This window comes from Trichosurus vulpecula, chromosome 1, assembly GCF_011100635.1.
Source record: "Trichosurus vulpecula isolate mTriVul1 chromosome 1, mTriVul1.pri, whole genome shotgun sequence".
NCBI classification, from domain to species: domain Eukaryota; kingdom Metazoa; phylum Chordata; class Mammalia; order Diprotodontia; family Phalangeridae; genus Trichosurus; species Trichosurus vulpecula.
Genome location: NC_050573.1, coordinates 281,528,897 through 281,551,998, shown reverse-complemented (window position 1 = coordinate 281,551,998; position 23,102 = coordinate 281,528,897). Strand labels below are relative to the sequence as shown.

The following is a 23,102-nucleotide window of genomic DNA, read 5'->3' as shown; positions in this document are numbered from 1 at the left end:
TCAAATCAAATTCCCCACTTTACAAACCACTTGAAAAGGGAGATCTTCACCTGGGGTCTTTAACTGAGTCAAATAATTCATCTGTATGTAAACTCCTAGATGGAATTCTGGAACTGAGGAATGTTCCATATCACTCCATTAGATGACACCATCATCAGCTATTGTTTTAAAGTTTCAATGACCTCTTTAAACTTCTCCTGTAACCTCGTTAGTCCCTTAATATAAAAGGCCACCCAATTCTATATCCCCCAAACTAAAAGAGGTTTCCCACGAAGTAATATAGGGGGTGGCAGCTCTTTTACCTCCTGCTCTGATTCCTGGCCATGATTACCTCTACTATCCTGTATTATAGTATTCAATTCCATCGGTTCAAAGCATTCTTCAGAGAAATATCTGAGTCAGAAAGCATAATTTCCTCTTGTAGCCTATTAGTCCCTGCCTCCATCAACACTGACCTCTTCATTTGGGTAATCAGCAAAACCATTAGGCAGTCTTCTGAATTCAGTGATTTAAAAAAAAAAAAGCAAAAGCTCGTTTACATCTTCTAATTGCTTAATCCTTAGAGACAACTTATGTTCTTTCTCCTTGCTTTGGCCATACAGTTTTCTTTTCCATAGATGCCAGCAGGAACTAAATAGTGTTTTCCCTATTTATATTCTCCTCTAATACAGTAGGAACCATTCCTATTCTCAGGTTTTCCACATAATCTAACCAAGGATTTGCCACTGTCATTAATGGCTTGCTTTCTTTATATCACTTCTCTATTCAAAAAATGAATTTGACTTTGAGGCCACTGAAAAAACCAAACAACACCATTCTATCCCCCTCAACCAAACTCTCAAACTCGAACTCCTTTGTTCATAGCACCAAATATTGTGGGCTAGGCCTAAATTAGGAGTTGCCAATAATAAACTCCAATTTAAATGATCTTAATAATTAAACGTTAAAAGTACAATCCAAGAATGGAAAGGACATTAAACTATACAATACCCCATCCTTTCCACAGACATCAAAATTAAGAACTTAAGAAAGCTACTTGGAGGCAATGGGAGTTCTGAAAAAGATTGGAGTAGGGGCAGCTAGGTGGTACAATGAGTATAGCACTGGCCCTGGAGTCAGGAGGACCTGAGTTCAAATCCGGCCTCAGACACTTGACATACTTACTAGCTGTGTGACCTTGGGCAAGTCACTTAACCCCGATTGCTCTGCCTTCCTCCCTCAAAAAAAAAAAGATCAGAGTACCTCCATGCTCCCCATATTTTTATAGGTTTAGGCCACCAAATCTGAAAGGCAGCTAGATGGTGCAGTGGATAGAGTACTGGGCCTGGAGTCAGGAAGAGCTGAGTTCAAATCCAGCCTCAAACACTTATTAGCTATGTGACTTTGGGTAAGTCACTTATTATCTCTCTGCCTCAATGTCCTCATCTGCAGAATGGAGATAATAACACTACCTACTACCTAGGGTTGTTGTAAGGATTTAGCACAGTACCTAGAACAAAGTAAGCACTATGCAAATGTTAGCTATCACTACCTGGCAGGGCTGAGCTACATGGCCACCAAAACTGTAGTAACAGCCCAGAGAACCCACCTAAATGCCTGCCACCAAGGTTAACCTTACCTAAGCCCATCCTGAGGCTCTCATTCCTCTTGGGTGTCTGACGATCTCCACCTAGGTCACACGTGCCCCCTGAAGCTCTGTCCCGGGCCTTTTTCTCTTCTCCCTCTATACAGTTTTGCTTGGTGATCTTTTCGGCTCCCATAGATTCAGTGATCATCTCTATGAAGATGATTTTAAGATCTATTTATCCAGTCCTGACTTTTGTCCTTTAGTTTCAAATCTCTACCTGCCCAGGGGGTATCCTGAAACTGGAAGTCCTGTAGACATCTTAAACTCAACATGTCCCAAAATGAACTCATTCTCTTTCCCCCAAAACTCTCCTCTCTTCCAAACTTCCCCATTACTGTTGAGGGCTCATAACTTAGGTGTCATCCTCAACTTCTCACTTTCTCTCACCTCTCTATGCAATTAGTTGCAAACTTCTGTTGTTTTCCCTACCTTTGTAACATTTCTTCCATGTGCTTCTATCTTTCCCTGGACACTGACACCACCCCAGTGCAGGAACTCATCACCTCACTCATGCCTACGGGCTGCTCTTCCTGCCTCAAGTCTTTCCCCTCCAGTCTGTCCTTCACTCAGCCATCAAATGATCTTCCTTAAAGTACGGGTCTGACTATGTCACTCTCCTGTTCAATAAACTCCAATGCCTAAATATCACCTTTAGGACCAAATACATAAACTTCCTGTTTAAAGCCTTTCAAATTAAAATCCTTTGGTCATTTAAAGTCCTTCAAAATCTGACTGCTTTCCACATTTCCATTTTTTTAACGTCTTACTCTTCTGTACTGTGAGACCCAATGATACTTTACTGTTTCTTACATAAGCCATTCCATCTCTCCTCACTCTAGGCATTTTCATGGGCTGCCCCTAAAGCCTGAGTCTGAGGCCTTCTAGGTCCTTGGGTGTGGCCTTTTGACCAGTCCAAGTTTTACAGAAGAAATCCTTTTATTAAGGGGATTTGTTCTGTGAAGTTTGGATTCAGTAAAAGGGCCATACCTGAGGACCCAGAGGGCCATATGTATAGCCTTGAGGCCACAGGTTTCCCACCCCTGCCTCACTCTCCCTCCTCATCTCTGTTTTCTGGTTCCCTTCAATGTTAGCCCCAAATCCTCCTTCATGTTAGTGCTTTCCCTTTGCTGATTATCTCCAGTTCATCCTATACATACAAAAATTTGCTGAATAAATACTTGTTTGCTTGTCATATTCCCCCATTAGCCTGTGAATGCCTTTAAAACAGAAGACAGTCTCTTGTTTTTCTTTGTATTCTCAAAGCCTGACATATGATAGGCAATTAAATGAATGTTTGTTTTGACCTTCTGATAATATCCTTAAAAACACAAAATATTTTTCAACTCAGACTTCCTACTATCTTGTTAACATTCTCTTAATCCCCATATAACCTTCACAGTACTGGCAAGAGATGAGTCTTAAGTTCTAACACTATTTTTGTCAAGTTTGTGTCTTTTCCTTTTTTTTAAGCAAGGAGAAGCTGTTTAATGCTTTTAGCGAAATAAGAGAATCTTAACTGGTAGCTTTTTCACAAGCAGAAACAATTCAAAAAGTTCACTTGATCTCCATCTTACTAACAGCTTCTGCACACAAATGTCACTAGCACTTCCCTTGCATTATAGCTTCAGTAAATTATGCTGCAAAAGATATTTGCTGCGATATAAGCAGGCCTAGCTAACAATGATTCAAAAGTGAAAAAAGTTAAACTCTGACAATTTTAATCTCTAATAATTTTGTGGGCTAGATAGGCAATTAGTTTTTATTTTATGTGACTAGAAGAAAGCTGAAAATTTTTAAGTTATTCAAGTTCTTCTGCCTCTTAGATTTCATTTAAAATGTTTTTTGCAAGGGAATCTTGTTTTCCAGCACCTGATTAAAATTTAGATTCCTCCCCCCCGCCCCCCCCCGCCAAACACTCACATAATATAGTAGGACAGCTCATTAGAATTCTTTAAAACTTCGTTTCTTAGAGCTAAATATCCCTAGTTCCTTCAAATGATGTTTCTATGGAATGGTCTCCAGTCCGATCAACTTTCTTTCAATGCATTTTAGTTTGTCAGAATCCTTACAAAAATGTGGTTAGTAGAAATTTCTACAATACTCCACTCTACATATGGTCTGACCAAAGAACGGCATATTAGGACTGTCGTCTCACTGATTCTGATACTGTGCCTGCCAAAGACTTAAATGGCTTTTAAAAGATCTTTTTCTCGTACTGTTGAACCACATTGAGTTTGTAGGACAATACGTTGTTGAAAAAACATACTGCTGTAAAGTACCCAGAATTTAATTTTTATAAACTGTCAGTTATTTAATCTCTCCTCTATTATGTGCTTTTGCAGTTGATATGTTAAAATGTGCTAATATTTTATTTTTACAACAGACATTCCCAACAAACATCCAAATTTTACAAATTACAAGAGGTTGTCCTTTTTCTTCCAGTGCTTAGCAGAGCCACTAGAACATATTGGGCACTTAATAAATGCCTGCTGATTGATAAGGACAACAGGTAATGGGAAAAAGATCACTTAAACCAAACCCATTTTAAAATGTGGACTAACATTTTATAGTGAATGAAAAATTTTTATTGGAACTTTACCTTAAAATATGAAATTAAATATTATTAAAGTTTATTTTATTCTTATATTTAAAACAATTTAGGCTAAAATCACATCTATGAACTAATTTTTAGAACAAAGAAGTGATGAAATGAAGTGTTTCTGGAGGGGGCATAATTTTTCCTACAAAACTGTAAACAACATTACATCCTTTATAGCATATCATAATGAGGTTAATCATTGCAAAAATACAGCTTCATGAGTTTCCCAAGGGCCTTTCTTAATCCTATGTTACTCAAACAATTCTCTTTCGAAGCAAAGATCAACAATCAGAGACTGAAAGAATAAGTGGGCAGGGAGAGAACCTAATGTTAAGGGGAGAGGATTTGAATGCTGTCTGGAGACTAATTTTACAAGTGGCCACTTCATTAATGATTATTTTCTTCTTCTTCTTTTTTTGGTGATGACTTTGGCATCTTTATACAATCCTCATAGGAAGATAGGCAGGTTGGCATAGTGAACACAAAACTGGCCAAGAATGGTAGGAACAGGTTCAAGGACTGCCTTGGACAAAACATGAGCAAGTCATTCAATGTCTCAATGCCTCAGGCAACTCTAAGGCTAAGTTGCAAAACAGCTGGGGATCTGCACTGTAAGGGGGGGAATTTCCTCATAAATTCTCTACAGTAATGAAATCACAGGTCTAGACCCAAACAAAACAGAGGCTCATAACTACAGGAATCTCTTTACATTCCCTGCATAAGTTTTATCATTATTATGAGAAAGGTGGGTTTTACACACACACACACACACACACACACACACACTCTCTCTCTCTCTCTCTCTCTCTGTCCTTTGAAGACAGTATGGTACTAATACTGACCTCTGTAATCTGACAAATTTATCTGGGTATATGTTGCTTCCCCTCAAGTTGAATATAAATTCCTTAAGGGCAGGGTCTATTTTTTTCCTTTGAATTCTCAGGGCCTAGCATAGTGCTACAGTGGATACTTAATAAATGCTCGTTGGGTTGAATAATAATGATAGCTAGCATTTATATGGGACAGCTAGGTGGCACAGTGGATAGAGCACTGGGCCTGGAGTCAGGATGACTCATCTTCCTGAGTTCAAATCCTGCCACCTACTAGCTGTGTGAGCCTGGACAAGTTACTTCACTGTTTGCTTCAGTTTCCTCACGTGTAAAATGAGCTGGAGAAGGAAATGGCAAAGCAAACTACTCCAGTATCTTTGCCAAGAAAACCCTACATAGGATCACAAAGAGTTGGACACCACTAAACAAGAAAAGTCTTTCTTAAGCACAGACCTAACCACGTCACACCCTATTCAATCAACTCTAGCAGCTTCCTATGACATCTGGGATAGAAAACAAACTCCTCTGTTTAACTTTTAAAGCTCCAAACAAACCCGGCTTGCACCCAACTTGTGAGTCTCATTGAGCATCACTCATAATCCTGCATTCTACTGTCTGGACAAACTAGCCTTCTTTCTCTTCCTTACACATAACACTCCATCTCCTGCCTCTGTGCTTTTGCACTTGCTCTTCCTCTTCCTCACGCCTGGAATGCATTCCCCTCTTCTGTGTAATTAAGAGATCTGCCCTTCTTTGCAGATTCAGCTTAGGCTCCACCTTCTCTGCATGAAGCTTCTGCTAATTTCTCCAACTTCTAGTTCTTCCCCACCTAATCTACATTGTATTTAACTAACTGTGTATATGTTTGCATTTGTTAAAGTTCTATTTATGCTCTATACACTTTTTATCTGTACCTGCAATCTACCCCTTAGAAGGAAGCAGTGAGGTGGTACAGTTGATAAAGGAGTTAAATGTGTGGCCCTAGGCACGTCACTTCACTTCTGTTTGCCTCCATTTTCCCAACTGTAAAATGGCGATAATCGTAGCACCTGTCTCCCAGGGTCGTTGTGAGGATCCACTGTAATAATAATTGTAAGTGCTTAGCTCAGTGCCTGGTACATAGTAGATGCTATATTCCCACCCTCCCCCTCTTAGAATACAAACTCCTTGAAAGCAGGAACTGTATCAGTCTTGTATTTATATCCCCAGTGTCTGATACATACTCGGTATTTAATAAATACTTTAAATAAATACTTCTTGACTGACAATTAACTAGTGGGACAGAGCCATAAAAGTTTGGACTTCAAATGAAATTCCAAGGGGAGAGGGTATTACTTTATACACACAGCAGTGAAGTAAATAGATGGATTCTAGCAGAGACCACCCTCACAATGAAAGAGAACTGGAAACTGGCCTGATATAAGAAGAGAGTTATCAAGGTACAGATGTGCTTGGTAGCAGATGTTCTCTTATCTACGGGTAGCAGGCATTAGTAATGTGGGGTATTTTAAGGGTAGGGAGGACTATGTGGGAACAGTATTGGGGTAGGTGTGGTTACAAGCATTTATTAAGCTATTAGTATGTGCTGGGCACTTTGCTTAGCGCTTTATAAATATTATCTCATTTAATCCTTACAAGTATCTTGGGAAGTGGGTGCTTATTATTAACCCCATTTCAGGGGTGAGGTTAAGTGATCTGACTAGGGTTGCAGAGTTGGCAAGTGTCTGAGGATGGATTTGAACTCAGGTCTTCTGGACTCCAAGCCCCACCACCCAGTTGCCTCTAAATAAGAGGAAGCAAGGATTAGTTGTGTCACTTGCTGTTATGGCCATACCATTACACTAAGGATGGTTAATGCTTCTAAATTTTTATTATCACTATTATTTCAAAAATCCTTCAATCTCTACCCAAAAGTCCACAAGATTCAAACATCACATAGTGAGAGGTGATAGTGGCCTGTTTTTGCAATACTTACAATTATAGAGATGCTACTGACTCCAGACAAACTAAGTCCATTGTGAGATACTGGAATCTTTCATTACACTGAACAACAGCTAAAATGCCATTTATTTGTAACGTAATGGTTACTTTAATGGATTAAAGCTTCATAGAAAATTTTTCTGCAAACTACAGATTCCATAAGAATTAAACTAATTCTTCACAAAACTTTTATTTAAAATTTTCATTCTAATAGCCAATTAGCAGGTTCTATGATTATTCATACTTAGTGGTTCAGAATTTCTGGTGTAAAATGCACAACATCTGAAAAATCCAGATTAATTTTAGTTTAGCTTCCCTCAGTAGATATCTCAACTTTAATATAGTGGAAGAGGTCATTAATAAAATTGCCAGGTTTTCTGGAGCTGCAAAAGAATTAAGCTACTCTCCCTACATAATTCTTGAAGTAGAACATTATCCTTCTGTTTCCATTTATTATAAATTAAGGACAAACTCCTCTCCAACCCTGAATACCAGTGTAAGAAGAAAAAACTGTCAGGATCCTTGGCGAAATTATTCAGATAACTGTGACACATCTCAACAAACGCTTATGCTATGTGGTCATATTGTTTAAACCTTTGGATATAGATTCCATGTTTTTCTTTTGGGAATGTTTGTTGTTTTGAGTATGCACCATGGACAAATCCTACAAGACCTCCCTAACACCTGCCAAATATAGAAAATCTTGTAATTAGAAGGTGAAATAGGACTAAGGTGAAACTAAGTACCGGAGAGATAGCCAGACCTTTCCAAACTGCTGGACAGTCTGTACGATTATATAAAAGTTCTTCTGTAATAGCAAAGTAGCTCCTATATATCTTTCCTCATTATATGTGAGACGAGGTTTAAGATTACAGGCTGTTAATTCTTGGATATGTCATCTTCCTTAAAAAAACAAAACAAACACGTACCATCACCCACACAGACAACTGTTTTACAAAAACAGCCAACTAAAATTGCAGAAATAGAACCAATCTGTTTTACTGTCCTTAAGAATAGAGAGCTATTAAGATTTAAATGCAAAAATAGATCAGATATATATACAAAAAGACTGCTATTTGCAGTTTCACCTAGAACTTTTGTTAATAATTCTGGGAAATTTCAAGAAATGATGATATGAAAAAGATTATCCTTATCCCAGAACAAGAAGTTAACCACTCTCTAAATGACAATCACTTTAAGTAATACCTTAGAAAAATAATCAAACCAAGGGTAGGAATACAGCATTCAATTAAAAAACCACAACACAAGACTACCACCATCAAATGCCAAATGCCAGGGCCTGTGGCCCTTTCCCATCATAAGAGTCCACCTACGAGGAACTGAAATTCTAGGACACTCTTGCTTTAGATAACATTAAATAGCTATCACATGCCGGATAAACATTAAGAGGAAGGAAAATAATTCCATGACTACTTTGGTTCTAAAGTTCCTTTAGGCAGGCAAAAAGGAGAGAAAAACTAGTTCAATGGTATAAAACCATCTGCTCAGAGGTGCAATGCTGGGATCGGACTGGTAGAATCCAGAACATATATAGGTCTGGCACTTCTGTTGAAGTTGGCAAGCAAAATTATTTTGAGCAAAATTCACAATGGGATTCATATTGAACTGTCTATGTGACAAAGCAAAGAAAGGGGAATGGCTATTCTGGGTTCATAAAAGGGACCATTCTGTGCAGGAGAGAGGAGAAAGAAGAGACTTTCTACCCTTTTGCTGCTGAGATGGGGTGTTTCTTCACTCAAGTTCCAGGGACCGGGGATAATCTACAGGGTCAGGAAGTAGACGATCACAAAGCAGATTTAGGAGGAAGCCCCTGCCTTGGAAAGGGCCCAAAGGTCATATAAGAGATGTCTGTAGTTAAAGGAAGAAACAAGGTGATTTAACTTGCTGAAGGTAATTACTTACTTAAGTGTAAGTGTAAGTAATAAAGCTTTTTTCTAAGAGCTTTGTTTTGAAACTATGTTAATGGATCAAAATATAGTTAAGACATCATGACGATGATACATGCACATCCCCTCTTAATCCTCCTTGTGACTAATAAGGCTGAGGCATGGGGTACAATCTTTAGCCAAGTAACAAAGCAAAGCCAACTGGACTACCTGAAGATGAACCCACACTCTTTGCCTTTAGCAGCACTACATTCCACCCAAATGAGCTTTCAAACTACAATTGCCTCGAATCCCAGGAAAGCTAGAAACAAGGTTGTATACATCTATAGGGATAGTACTTAATGGGAGGCTGATGGAGAGAATGGAAGAGAGAATGAGAATTCAGGAGTAATGATGTGGGATTTAGCTAGATAAAGAGTAGGGAAAAGGAACAGATATTTGAAGAATCTGAGATTAGGGAGAGGGTCAGAAAAGAAGAACACTTAATATTATTCATGTTAGGCTGTGCTTGGGATTAAAGACTTGTTATTTTTTGTATTTAAAGTTTATACCTTTCTATGAGAGTTATATTGAGGAATGGAAATCACCAGACTATTCATTTGTGTGCAATATTTTACCCTTTACTTGAGTTTGTGATAGCTATGAGTAGGTCAGGGTTAATAGGCAATGTCAATATGGTTTTTTCAATTTTATAAAAATCACAGGGCGAATAGCAAATTACAACACTGTTATGAACTCTAACTGAGTTTTCTGTATTAAGTTAAGCAAGCAATGCTCCATTTGTCCAATGTTCCAATGTTACATTTGTTTAGGCCTTTTAACTTTTTCTAAAACTTTCATATATAAATGTCAATCTTATTTTTAACAATATTCACTCCAATTCTGCTTTTATGCTTTTTACACCCCTACCCTGCCAAACTATTTTCTATTTGTACATAGTTGCTTGCATATAAAGCACTCACCACAATTTCTAAACAAATTAAGCTTATTTATATAGAAGCTAAAACAGTTAGCAATAATGTTTAGTATAGATTAATCACTTGGAAAAAAACAAACCCTCAAATCCTTGTAAATGGAAAGACCTCAACATTCTTTGACAAACATAGGTTATAAATTACCTAAATCTAAAGAAACGAATGAACACTCAGAGGGAAATCCTATCATTTTATTGCTTTAACAAAATAACTAAGCAAATAAACAAAGAATTCCACTCGATTGAATATAAAATGCAATCTTATTTTGAGCCACAGAAAAATAATAATTTTCACCTGCCAGAGCCAATACGTGTCAGAGGTAGGACCTAACCCTAGGTCTCCCTCACTCTGTGGCTTGTTCTTTATCTACTAGGTCACCCTGCCTCTCACATTTAAGTTTTGGAATAATAATCAAATCACTACTACTATTGCCAGTGAAAAAGGTGAGCCAATCAACTCTCATGTCTACTTAATCATTCTAGTGACCTTCTAAGCCAAAAAACAGGCAGCTCTGGTGTAGCTCTTGCTTGAAAACATGTTTTTGTTCCAATGAAAGTGATATTGTAGGGAATGATTTGAGTAGAACGCAAATTTTGTGTTTGAAATGTGTGATTTCACCTGAGAGAAATGACAAAAACAAAAAAGTACACACTAACTCACCAGCTGCAACCTTTCCAACGCCAAGCAAACCTCATGTCTTTTTCAAGGTAAGACACCATATTTATTGCATATCTTCTGGTGAAGGAGGAGTTGTGGGTTGACTAGGGCTGGTCTGACCCAATTTCTTCCTTCAGCCCCCAGGCCTGCACAGACTCAACTTTGCTAGCCCAGGCGCTATGGAAACTGAGGCACAGGCTGAGCAGCCAAGGCCCATGACAGCACCACTATTAATTGCAGTGTTTATTTCCTAACCACTTAACATGCATAAAGCTTTGCTACCATTTTTATTAGGTTCCTATATTTTTTGAGTGTTGCGCCGTAACTCCATTTTCCTCATGAGCCCTGTGGTTTTTATTGCTTCATATTGCATAATGAGGTGATTTTTGGGAACATTAATGTGGAATTATAGTACAAGGAAGTGACTGTACCTCTCCCTGTTTGTGGGTATCCACTAGAATATAAGCTTCTTGAAGACGAGGTCTCTCTTTCTTTTCGTTTTTAAATTCTCAGTTTAGCATAGTGCTTGGCAGATAGTACACGCTTATAAATACTTTTTCATTATTTCATTCAAGCCTCAAGTCATATGCAATTTGTTTTATGAAGCTTTTTCTGATCCAGCACTGTCCAAGCCCAGATGTGTTCTTGCCCAGATGTGTTCTCTCCCACCTTGATTTTCTTTGTACTACACTTCTCTGTGAAAATCCTGTATCCTTCCAGTAGAATGAAAGCATGGATCAATTTTAGTTTTATCTTTATATTCCCAGTACCTAACAGTACAAAAATGTACCATATACATGTTTGAGGAACTAAAGTACCTTTTGTGAGCAAAATAAAATGTTATCAATAAATTAAACAGCAAAGTTAATGGAGAATAGCACTGGGTGAAGTAGCTTAAATTCCATTAAAGAACTACAGAAAGATGATTTCATTTTACTATACATATTTTAAAATTGTGCAAATGTCTAAAGGGCACTTTCAGGACATATGGTATGTCTTGGACTCTTCTCTCTCATGTCTTATCCATACCAATCTCTGTTGATGCTACCCGCTTGACCCCTCTTCACATCCATCCTCTCCTCCTCCCCCTCCCCCTCCTCTACTGACACCATTATAATTCAGGCTCATATTACCATCTCCCTGCACTATCTAGTGACTATTTATTAGGCTATTCTACCTCCACACTCTCTCCATCTTCCAAAAGATCTTCATAGTAGTAGTAGTAGCTAACATTTACACAGCAATTTAAGGTTTGTAAAGCACTTTGCATATATTATTTCATCATTACAATCACTCTGTGAAGCAGGTGCTATATTACTGACTCTGTTTTACAGATGAAGACGCATCGTGGCTGAAAGGGGTTAAGTATAGTGACTTGCACAGGGTCACCCAGCTAGGGTGGGAAAGGTACAGTGAGAACTGACTAAGGACAGCACTCTAATCCACCAGATCACTGAGATCTCCTGAGGCATCTTCAGACTGTTTAACCTCTGCAATCTGAAGCCACTCTACCTTTCTGGCCTAATCTCATAATGTACCCTTCTATCTGCATGTGATTCCCAGCAATTGGTCTACATGTCCTGTGACCATATCATGTAACCTCCTGCCTCTCCCTAATCCCAAACTTCATTCAGCACTTTGTTTTACAATTCTCTTATGCATTTGTAGACTGTGTATATTATACTTATCTGTCTGTCCCAACCTCTTATTAAAACTTAGCCACGTAATGGTAGGGCAGTGTCTTAATACTGTGAATCATCTATTCTCCCCCTCCAAGACCACTAAACAGTTCCCTCAACAAAACAGGCAGTTAATATATGGTTGAATTAAATGCTAATATTCCATAATGGGTAAGATTTGACATACTTCTAAATTATACCTATTCTTTGTACTTGTAGTGACAGTACCTAAAACAATGCCTGGCACACAGTTGTTCTTTAATAAATCCTTGTTGACTGATTAATCTGATTAAAGACTCATGAATGCTTAATAGAAACTGGAGGGAGAGTTTTTCCAAATCACAAGCAGTTCTGTTAATACAAAGAAAAAAGGAAATGCCTGTTAAAAAGCATTAGTACCTTGTCTGTTAGGGACTCATACGGTCGTGTTGCTATTCTTAATAGACACAATGCTGTGACATCACAACTAATTGCTGCAGAAATGTCATCAACATAAACTTCATTTGAAAAATAAGAAACAGATCTCTTAAAGAGCTTCTGCTTTCATACAAATACAAATGTGAGAGACAAGGAAACAAACTGTGCCATAAATAGATGGAGTCTCTGAATAGGATGTTTCTACGTAGAATTAAACAGTCTGGAATGCAAAATAACTTTATGAAAAAGAAGTTACTTCATATTTTCCATTATAAGGAGTCTATTTAAAATTATATTCCACAAGGTGTTTTCATTTGGTTCATTTGGTTTCATCTAATTTTATTTCATCTGTGTAGGTTTTAGAAAAAAATAGTAAAAGAGTGTCAATAGAAATGCAAATAACTAAAGAGGGCATGTGGAAAATATATTTTAATAAACTGTTTTAAGAAGCCATCTAGTCCAAGCTTATGTCTCCGATATTCATTATTTGTCAATACAAAATAAACTGTCATCACCTGTCTAGTACCAAAGTTTTCAGGAAACTTTGCCTTCAGGAAACATAATTTTGAGTTTCGTCACATTAGTATAATGTTATTATAGCTTATCTCAAGCACCGCCTATCTGAATCTTTTAGCTTCTAGGTAAACTTTCATAGCAGGGATTTTTCTAGCATTTTTTCTATGTGAAGGATCTTGAGACATTGTGACAAGTCAGCTAATAATACAGTGGGACCTCTCTAAGTTCACTCAGATGTCTCTGAACTATGGGAATAAAGTCCTGAGACGTCTTTCCCATTAACAAATTTTTTAAAAAGCCCCAAACTTCCATCATTCCTATTTCTAAATGATACATATATAAATGTATATTTACATAGCTATTACACATGAGGTGAACTCATATGTAACACAGGTAGCATACACATGCTGAACTTCAAGGGCCTTCCCCTGTAATAGTCTGGACCAATTTTGCCAGTATGGTAGGTCACGCCACTAACTTGGGCTTCTTCAATACTAGTCTTTTGTCTCTTTACATGTTCATCTTTTTTTTCCATATGACCAGTAAAATCCAAATCAGTCTCTTAGTATGAATTATTAAAAATCTTGCAGATATTCCCTCTACCTGCACAAGTGATACCAGTTTATCCTGACTTTTCCAGTAGATTCTGCCTTTTCCCATCTTTCCCACCCTTTCACTTATCTTCAATCTCTCCTTGTCTACTGGCTGCTTCCCTACTGCCTACAAATATCTCTTTGTCTTCCCTGTCGTCCAAAAACCCTTATTTGACCCATCTTCCCTTAATAGCTCTTGTACTGTATCTCTCTTTTCCCTTTGGAGGATAAACTCCTTAAGGGTATCTAAAAGTAACACTTCTACTTCCTTTTCTCTCACTCTTTTTAACTCAATGCAGTCTGGCCTTCTGAGTGGAATACTGAAATAGTGAAGCTCCCTCAGTATGGTATCGAATGGATCACTGAAATAGTGAAGCCCCCACCTCAGCATGGGAAAAGACCTTGTCTCTCCCACCATCCACCCCGCACCCCAACTCTGCACCCCTTCTAAATTTTTAGAAACTGCTCTGCTGAGAAAGTAGAGATAAGAAATTACATCAGTAAACAGACACCTGCAAGGTCCTATTTATGTAGCTTTTACTCCCTTTTCCCTGGTCCCACACCTGTCTTTTTGTTCTTTGTTCTCTGTTGCCGGGAAAAGATTCCGCATTTAGAATGTGAGCTCCAAATCCAGCCAATGGGAAGAGGAGCCAGTAGGGGGTGGGGGAACTAGGCATTAGGGTCTATATAACTTGCTTTGAGCTGTATGCAACACCCACACGTGCTGGCATCATCTTGGGCCATGCTGGGGTGTGTCCTTTCTCATGAGAAAGTAATAAACTCCTTTTCTGCCTTTACTCAAGAACGGTTTGTCTATTTTTAATGTGAGTAGTGGTCTCTGACTCACACACTTCCAATCTCATCATCCAATTGAAGGTTCCCTCTCCAAAGTTACCAATGATCTCTTAATTGCTGAATCTAGTGGTCCTTTTAACAATTCTCGTCCTTCTTGACATCTCTGCAGCCTTTGACATTGTCAATCACTCTCTTTCTTGATGCTCTCTTCTAAGTTTTTGTGACAGTTCTCTGCTGGCTCTCCTCCAACCTGTTCAGTTTTCTTTGCTGGATTTTCATCCAGGTCATACCTGCTAAGCATGGGTATCCCAAAGCGCTCTGTCCTAGGCCCTTTTATCTTCCTCCTCTATACTATCTCACTTGGTGATCTCATCAGTCCCTTCAATTTAATTATCACCTCTAAGGTACTGATTCTTAGGTCTACTTATCCAAACCTAACCTCCAGACTTATATCTACAACTGCCTAACAGACATCTCAAACTGGATGTCCCAAAGACGTCTTAAACTCAACACAACCAAAACTTTATCTTTCCCTCCAAACCCTTTCCTTATCCAAATGTAATTATTACTATCAAAGGCACCACCATTCTCCCAGTCACTCAGGCTTGAAACCTAGGTGTCATTTCCTCTTTCTCCCTCAACCCTCGTATCCAATCTGCTCCCAAGTCCTATCAATTTTACCTTCATAACAGCTTAGATATTTCCACATTAGCCACGTTGCAAAACACACACACACACACACACACACACACACACACACACACACAAAAGTCAAACAAGTTCATCAGTTCTCTCTCTGGAGGTGGAGAACATGGGTCCTTTGACCCATGCTACAAAATACAAGGGTCCTTTGAAACTGCCTTTATCAGAGTAGCTCATTCTTTCACAGTTGATCACTGCATAACATCTCTTGTATATACTCTCATTTCTGATACTGTCACCCCCTTGGTGCAGACCCATCACCTCACTTCTGGACTATTACAATGCCTGACTTTTGGTCTTTTTGCTTCAGTTCTCTACCCACTCCACTGCAGGTCTGACCATATCACCCCTCGTCCCTCACCGAGTAACTTCTAGTGGCTAAATATCACCTGCAAGATCAAATACAGAAGTCTGTTTGGCATTCAAAGTTCTTCACAACCTGTCCTACTCTCCTACCTTTCTGATCTTTTTATACCTTACCCCCCCACCCTAGAATTCTACTATTCAGTTACAATGGCCTCCATGTTGCTCCTCACACAAGACTCCAGGCATTTTCCCTGGCTGTTTCCTATTCCTGGAATACTCCTTCCTCCTCATTTTGTATAGTGCCTGGCACACAATAGGTGCTTAATGAATGCCTACTGACTGTTCCAGACCAATTATAACCTTTTGGGCTGTCCTGTTAGCCACTGTCCTTCAAACTATCATGCAAGTTCCAGCTATAATCCATTATACATATTTATCACTACAACAAAACCAGACTATACCTCTCCAATGCACTGACTTTCTTCCAGACCATATACAAACTGGACAAAGTGCAGTCAAAGCTTTTCACCTGCTAGTCCTGCTCCTCTAGTACATTAACATTTCCTCCTATACTCCAGCCTTTATCTTTTGTTCCAAACTAGTGTGCCTTCCTGCCACTCCTTGATTACATTTTCCTCCTTCCATGCAAGCAGTCTGACATAATAGTCTTCCCTGGTAATCACAACTTACCTTCTTCAGAAAGTGTTTCTCAGAACTACACACAGTCCTTAATGTATAGAGAGAATCTCAAACACATTTTTACTGGCATGCAAACACATTTCTATTGTTTTTTTGAATCTCAGATATCACAAAACTTCCCTTGGATGGGAATTATTTGTAAATGCATGCACTGTCAAGTTACTATAATGTTAAGAACCTAGTGGGAACCCAGTAAATTAATTTTCCTTAAGTGCAAATCTGACCATGTCACTTCTCCTCCCAACCCCCCCAACTGAAGAATGGGTGAACCTGATAAGTTTTAGAAGTTAATGAAAATAACTTGTGGTATTACTGGTTAGGTCATGAATAGGAACAAAGAGCAGGCTCAAATGCTTAAAATAAAATTGTAAAGCTGGGTTAGTTATTGCTGATGGTAAACAAGTGACTTGGCTCTTACTACTGGCCTTCAAGACTGACCTTAGCCTTGTGGAAACCTCTCCTTCTTCTTTGGCGACCCAACCCACATCAGCAAAAGAGGCCACTGCATCCTCTTGGTGTTGATTAGGGCTCCATTCTGTCAAATGACTGGTAAGCTAAAAGTTAGAAACAAGGCAAAAAAGTTCTTATTTTGATGCTGAAATGAATAAGTCAAGAAAAACTTATCCAAAAGAAAAACCACAGGTAGTAAAATGACACAATAGAATATTTCTAACTTTCCTAACAAATCCTCTATAAAGACTTTACTAATATCATTCTCAGTTCCTATGTGGTACTAAGACAATTTGCCAATCTTTGAATGGTGGTCAGTCTTTATAATAGCTTTTAGTTTTTTATTTTAGCTTTTTAACTGAACCAGGATTGTTCTGTTTTCTGTTCAAATATTTTCATCTACAAAGTAACAATACAATCTAAAATATAAAGCATTTATTAATACTGACCACAAAAACATTTTCTAAATCGAAAAGTCTTATTAACTGCATCTCATAGATGGTACTGAAAACTAGTACAGACATAAAAGGGAAAAAAGTTGCTATGATCAGCTAGATTTTTATAAGAAAAATGCCAAGCATGTCAAAAGAACTCATGTGCAATTTAGCGTCACTATGAAAGCATTTTTAACTCAATTTCAGTCCTGGTAGCCCTTACTCTTTTGCTTAGTCATATAAATGTTATTCAGATACATAAACTAAGAAAATTTAGGAGATGTAAAACAAAGAATATAAATATTCCTGTAATTAATATGATAATGCTAAATATGAGCTTTAATAAGATTTATTTTTGAAATATAACTTCTGATTGCTAGTACATTTTTTTGGATGGAAGAATAAAATGATTTAAATACAAAAGAAAAACCAACAGCTACTCTTATCAAAAAAAAAGTGCTAAGGCAAGACAATTGGAGGCATTTACCAGATAAATTTCAGAAACCAAAGAAAATGAAACATGTAGAAAACAGACATCCATTACACCAATTATTACTTCCATTCTTCCTGGGCAAAGGCATCTGTCCTATTCAAACCAAGTCCTTGAGACTACCTGAAAAATGCCTTCTTACAGAAAGAAAAAACCAAACACTAACAACCCACCATTCAAAGAAATGCAGGCTGACTCAAGATAAGAATATTAAAAGATAATCTAACTATCCTTGATAAGTTCAAGCTACCAGTCCCAGACATTCTAAAATACTGAAACAACTGTCAGTTACAAGTAAATGCTGAGCTACTCACTGTCAATGATCTCAGAAAGGCTGGAGAGTAGTAAAGACAAAGGTCAAGCATTATCCTAATTTTTTAAAAAAGAGACTCTGAAAACTATTGCTCAGTAAATATGACCTAATTTGAACAAAATTCTAGATCTGATTACTAAAAAGATGGAATGAACATCTACAAAACAAAGCAGCAATCACAAAGAGCAAGACTTCATCAAGAAAAAGCCAAACTAAACTAAAATAATATCCTTCTCTGAGAAAGTGACTTGGCTAACAGGTCAAGGGAATTTGGTAGAGATACAGTTCACCTAGATTTTAGCAAAGTATTTGACAAAATAACTAAATGGGAAAATAATTCTTGGAATGATGGGCCACAGGAGAGTACAATTAGGTGGGTTTGGAAACGTTCAAGCTAAACCCAAAGAGTAACAATTAAGATTTGACATCATCTTCAAAGGTGTCTGATGGGGTGCCCCAGAGACTTGTGTTTGGCCCTGTATTGTGTAACATTTTTATCAGTTACATGGATGAAGATATTGCTAGCAAACTTACCATATTTGAAGCTAATGGAAAGCAAGGAGGAAATTAATAGGTTGAAGGCCACACTCAAGATCTCAATAGGCTAGAACACTGGTATTAATCTAATAAAATGAAATCTAGCAGGGATAAATGAGATAGCCCGGATTTAAGAAATTAACTATGCAAGTATAAAATGGGAGAAGTATAGCTGGATAGGACTTTGTATGAAAAAGATCTGATGGTTTTGGTGGACCTAAGTTCAAATATAAGTCAATAATGTTTTGTCAAAAAAAGCTGATGTGATGTTAGGCTTTACTAAGACAGACAGTGTCTAGGACTAGGAAGTTGATAGATTATTCCACTGTATTTTCCCTATTCAGATATTCACCTGGAGTATTATTTTCACTTCTGTGCACCACATTTTAGGAAGGATATTCATATACTAGAGAATGACCAAGATACTGAAGGGCACTGAACCCATGACAAATGAGAACTGGCTGAAATAATGTTTAGCCTGGAAAAGAGAAGACTTGGGGAATACATGAGAACTGTTCAAGTATTTGAAGGTGGTCATGTGAAAGACATTCTAGAACAAGTGATAGCAGTTTTAGAAAGGTAGATTTAGGGAAAATTAATTATTTGATGGAATTATTTATCAAGTACCTACAATGAGGAGCTAGTAATTGGGGATATGAAGACAAAAAACAAGAGTCCCTACCATCAGAGAGCTTAAGAAGCAGAATGGGCTACATCCCTTGAGGTAGTGAGTTGCTCCTCGATAGTGGTATTCAAAAGCAAAGGCTGAATGATCACTTGACAGCTATATTCTATGGGAGATTTTTATTCAGGAATGGGTTAGACTAAATAGCTTCCAAGATTCCTTTCAATTCTAAGATTCTGTGATACATGACATTAACACGATTAGTTTAAAAGAAAACTCCATTTAAAAAATAGCTGAATAAGTGGTATATGTAATCAACAAGCATTTAGTTGTTTGGCTCTTGGTATGAAGGATCATTCTGAATGTTATAGTTACTTAATCCTTAGAAAAATCCTACTCTAATGCCTCACTCTGGTGTGACAATGACCAGAGGATGACTTGGGTCTCTTGAAATTTATGCTAGAACAAAGTTTCAAAGTCTGGAAGATCTTATCAAGACAGAAAAAACTTCAACATACGTCCAAGTGATCTATGTCATAACCAGTGTAGCTAAGTTTAGAGGGGTTCAACACTGAGGCTCATTACCATAAGGTGAATTTTATTTTTAAATGAGCAATTAAAGAAGATCATCCATTGACACCAAACAGGGATTGCTAGTATGCCAGCGAATGGAATATTCAAACCAACAAAATCAGATTCTTGAAGTAATTACTTAGGAAGATAAGGATCAGACCTGTGGTTTTACTGGCATGGGCAACTTCCAGTGAACATACTCCTACCAATGTAGGCTGGCATTTTTTCTGAAACTTCTAAGTCTTAGAGAGTTGTCTGGGGTACTGGGAGGTTACAAGACATGGCCTGAGTACTAAAACCTCTAAATAGTTAAAATAATATAAGATGGCATGAAAAATGAGAATTGTAATAATATAGTATTTGGAACAAAGTGCCCAACAGAATCTCAGAACTTGATGAGGCCTCCATCAGGCAGTCCGTTCCAATTCCGGAGAATTCAAATTATTAAATTTCTTCTTAGATCAAACCTAAATTTGACTCTTTACAAACTTCTACCACTGCTCTTACTTCTGTTTTCTGCAACAGAGCAGAACAAATCTACTATCCTCTTTTCTACATTATAGCTATCATGTCCCTGCCAAACTTTCTTTTCTCCAGGCTCAACATCCCTCACTGTTTCAGCAGACCCTCACGTAGTATGATTTCGAGGACCACTCTGTTCCCTGTTTTCTTGAGATGTGCTCTCTCTCAATGTGCTTTTCAAACACATGGACATAAATTTTATGTCTAATATATCCAAAAATCTAAAATAAATTATCAGATAGACAAGTGAGAGAAAGATATTATTTTTGCTTACAAACTAAGTATATAATAGGTCTGAGGGATATCTAGCCAAATTAAATACAAATTACAGTAAGAGGTGCTAAAATTAAGACGATGCACAAATGAAAAGATTTTGGAATATTAAGACTTTTTTAAAAGTAAAGTAAATGTGAATTCTATCTCATTATTTGACTTACATTAACATCTTGTGAAGAAAGAAAAAAATACTTCTACTATTTTCCCCTTAGAGAGCAGGGTCATCAACCCTTAAGAAGTTGAGTATAAGTGTATAATTTTGTGAGGCCTGAGAGGTTTCTAAGTAACATTCTGTAATTAACCATGGGAAAGTCACATAGCAAGAGCAAAGGATAATAGATGGTCAGCCTAATTTGGTGTCCTGGGAAGACCTAGATGAAGGCTCTCATCCCATTTGGAGGGTCCCCTGTGGAGGAATGATGGGAGGATTCAGAAGTACAGGATGAGAAGGCATTACTTTGCATAGCTGGGGAAATGTGTACATTAATGAAATCACAGACACATTAAAATATTGAATTAATTTTCTATTGGTAAAAGGAGGGTTCTAAATTAGTTGGTGGTAGGCTATATACCCCCTACACCAAGATACTGGGTTAGGACTCCCTTACTATATGAATCTGCAAGCCCTACAGAGACTGCCTGGATGATTATACCTAAAAGACAACATTTTAATGGGCTTTCTAATCTGTAGACCTCAATATATCTTTTGAACATATCAAAACCCAAATCTGACCTTCTGGATGCTATTTTCACAAAAATCAATTTAAAGAAACATTATAATAAAACTGCTTCTGTCAAAAAGTTAGGCAAGTTTTTAAAATCTGTTCCTGTCCTTTGTATTTCTTGCTATGCTCTATAAATTATAAGTAGCATGTCTCTTCATGAACTTTTGTTTGTAAAAGGACAAAGACAGTATCAAAGAAATAACTTTCAAAGAATATATACACAAGTACTATATAAAGCCCAATTCATTCCCCAAAGGTTGATTTGGCTCATGTTCTCATGGATAAATTAAATCTATCTTGGATATCTTTTGGCCATCAAAGATCAAGGAACATAATTACTTTCTCCAAATACTCTCTAAGGACATTAGCTACCTTGTTTCACATATATTTCCTTGTCTATTCTATTTCTTTATATAAATATGAAGTATTACCTTTTGCATGGCACACTTGTTTAAGTCATGCAAATTCCTATACTTGTGTTCTTTACTTTAATATTGAAACACTAATTTACCTATTGCCACTGTAACAGGTCATGTCCACAATCTGTGCCCAACAAGCTGTTATAAAAGATCTGGTTCCAAAATCAATGAAAGTGATTTCTACTCATCACTACTCAAACCTACATGCTCAGATCTCCACATCCTTGTCCTTGAGAAGTAACACTATGCTACTTTAAAGTACTACTGTACTGGGAACTTAAGGGATTTTGACATTTCTAAATTTTTTAAAAAAACACCAACAAAAAAACAAAGAAAAACCTTACTTAGGGGTTATTTCCCCAAAGATATTAAAAATTCACTCAAAAGATAAATTCAAACAGTAATTTCAATGATTTCTGATATAGGCAGAAAGCAACAAAACATTCAGAATGAAAATGTCTGATGCTATCGTATGGGAAACAAAATAGCTAATGTAACACCCAAAGGATAATTCATTTATAAAAAGGGCATGTTAAAGGTGAGTTTGCAGCACTTAGTAGTAGTCAAGTTTTATAGCCATCTGTAGCATGATTTAGACACCAGCATCAACATGCACCAATAACTGATAAGAATTTTGAGGTAGACAAGGCTGACTTACTGAAGTTTCACAGCACGGTCCTTTCCTACTAATGCTAGCAGAAAAGAAAAAGAAGGAAAAATAGTAAAGAGAAATAGAAAATTTTCAAAAGTTTGATACAGAAGACAATTAAAATTAGTACTCAACATCACTGCGAAAATCACCACTTGATAAGAATAAAATTATATCACAAAGTATCCCAACATATATTTCACATAAAGCAACACATTCAGTGAAAAACTATTTGACAAAATACTAAATAACAGATAAAAATGATTTACATTACTCTAAATTGGGACTATTTTTTATTTAATTTTAAGTATTTGATTAATTTTAACTTGAACCAAGTAAACTGAGTGATTGAAAAATATTGCTAAAAGGAAAAGCAAAAGAGAAAAATAAGAAATGAGACAAAGAATAGGGAATTTTAGAGTACCCAACTTTGTCATGTGCATTCTCATTTTTAATCCACTACATTAGGTCATATCACATTTCAATTTCTGGCCTATAAAATAAAAAATAGTAAAATTTTTACAGTCCCTTTGCAGAGTTTAGCTAGCATTTTTTATGGTGGTAAACAATCTTTTATCTTTTACCCTCTCAATTAAACTAGCACAGGGAGCAGGCCCTTAATAAGTCTATTAACTTATTGCAACATTTCTACCTTATACTTTACCAGCACCACTGCAACATACATTGCAAAATACAACAGTGAATCAATTGGCTTTTAGCTTTTCATTTTAAAAAAGCTAACAGGCAGCTAGGTGGCACAGTGGGTAGAGTACCGGCCCTGGAGTCAGGAGGACCTGAGTTCAAATCA

General features: G+C 37.2%; 1 protein-coding gene across 3 annotated transcripts in view; it reads right to left on the bottom strand.

Annotated features, from left to right (window-relative positions):
* MTFR1 (mitochondrial fission regulator 1) overlaps window positions 1-23,102 on the bottom strand; it is a 60,497-nt gene that overhangs the window by 7,513 nt on the left and 29,882 nt on the right. For 2 of the 3 annotated variants that reach the window (XM_036769526.1, XM_036769534.1), the window contains one exon: window positions 16,720-16,835. In XM_036769526.1, the coding sequence (XP_036625421.1) occupies window positions 16,720-16,835 (116 nt within the window). Of the gene's footprint in view, window positions 1-16,719; window positions 16,836-22,303; window positions 22,338-23,102 lie in introns of all 3 variants that reach the window. The other variant, XR_005011040.1, reaches the window with a different exon arrangement.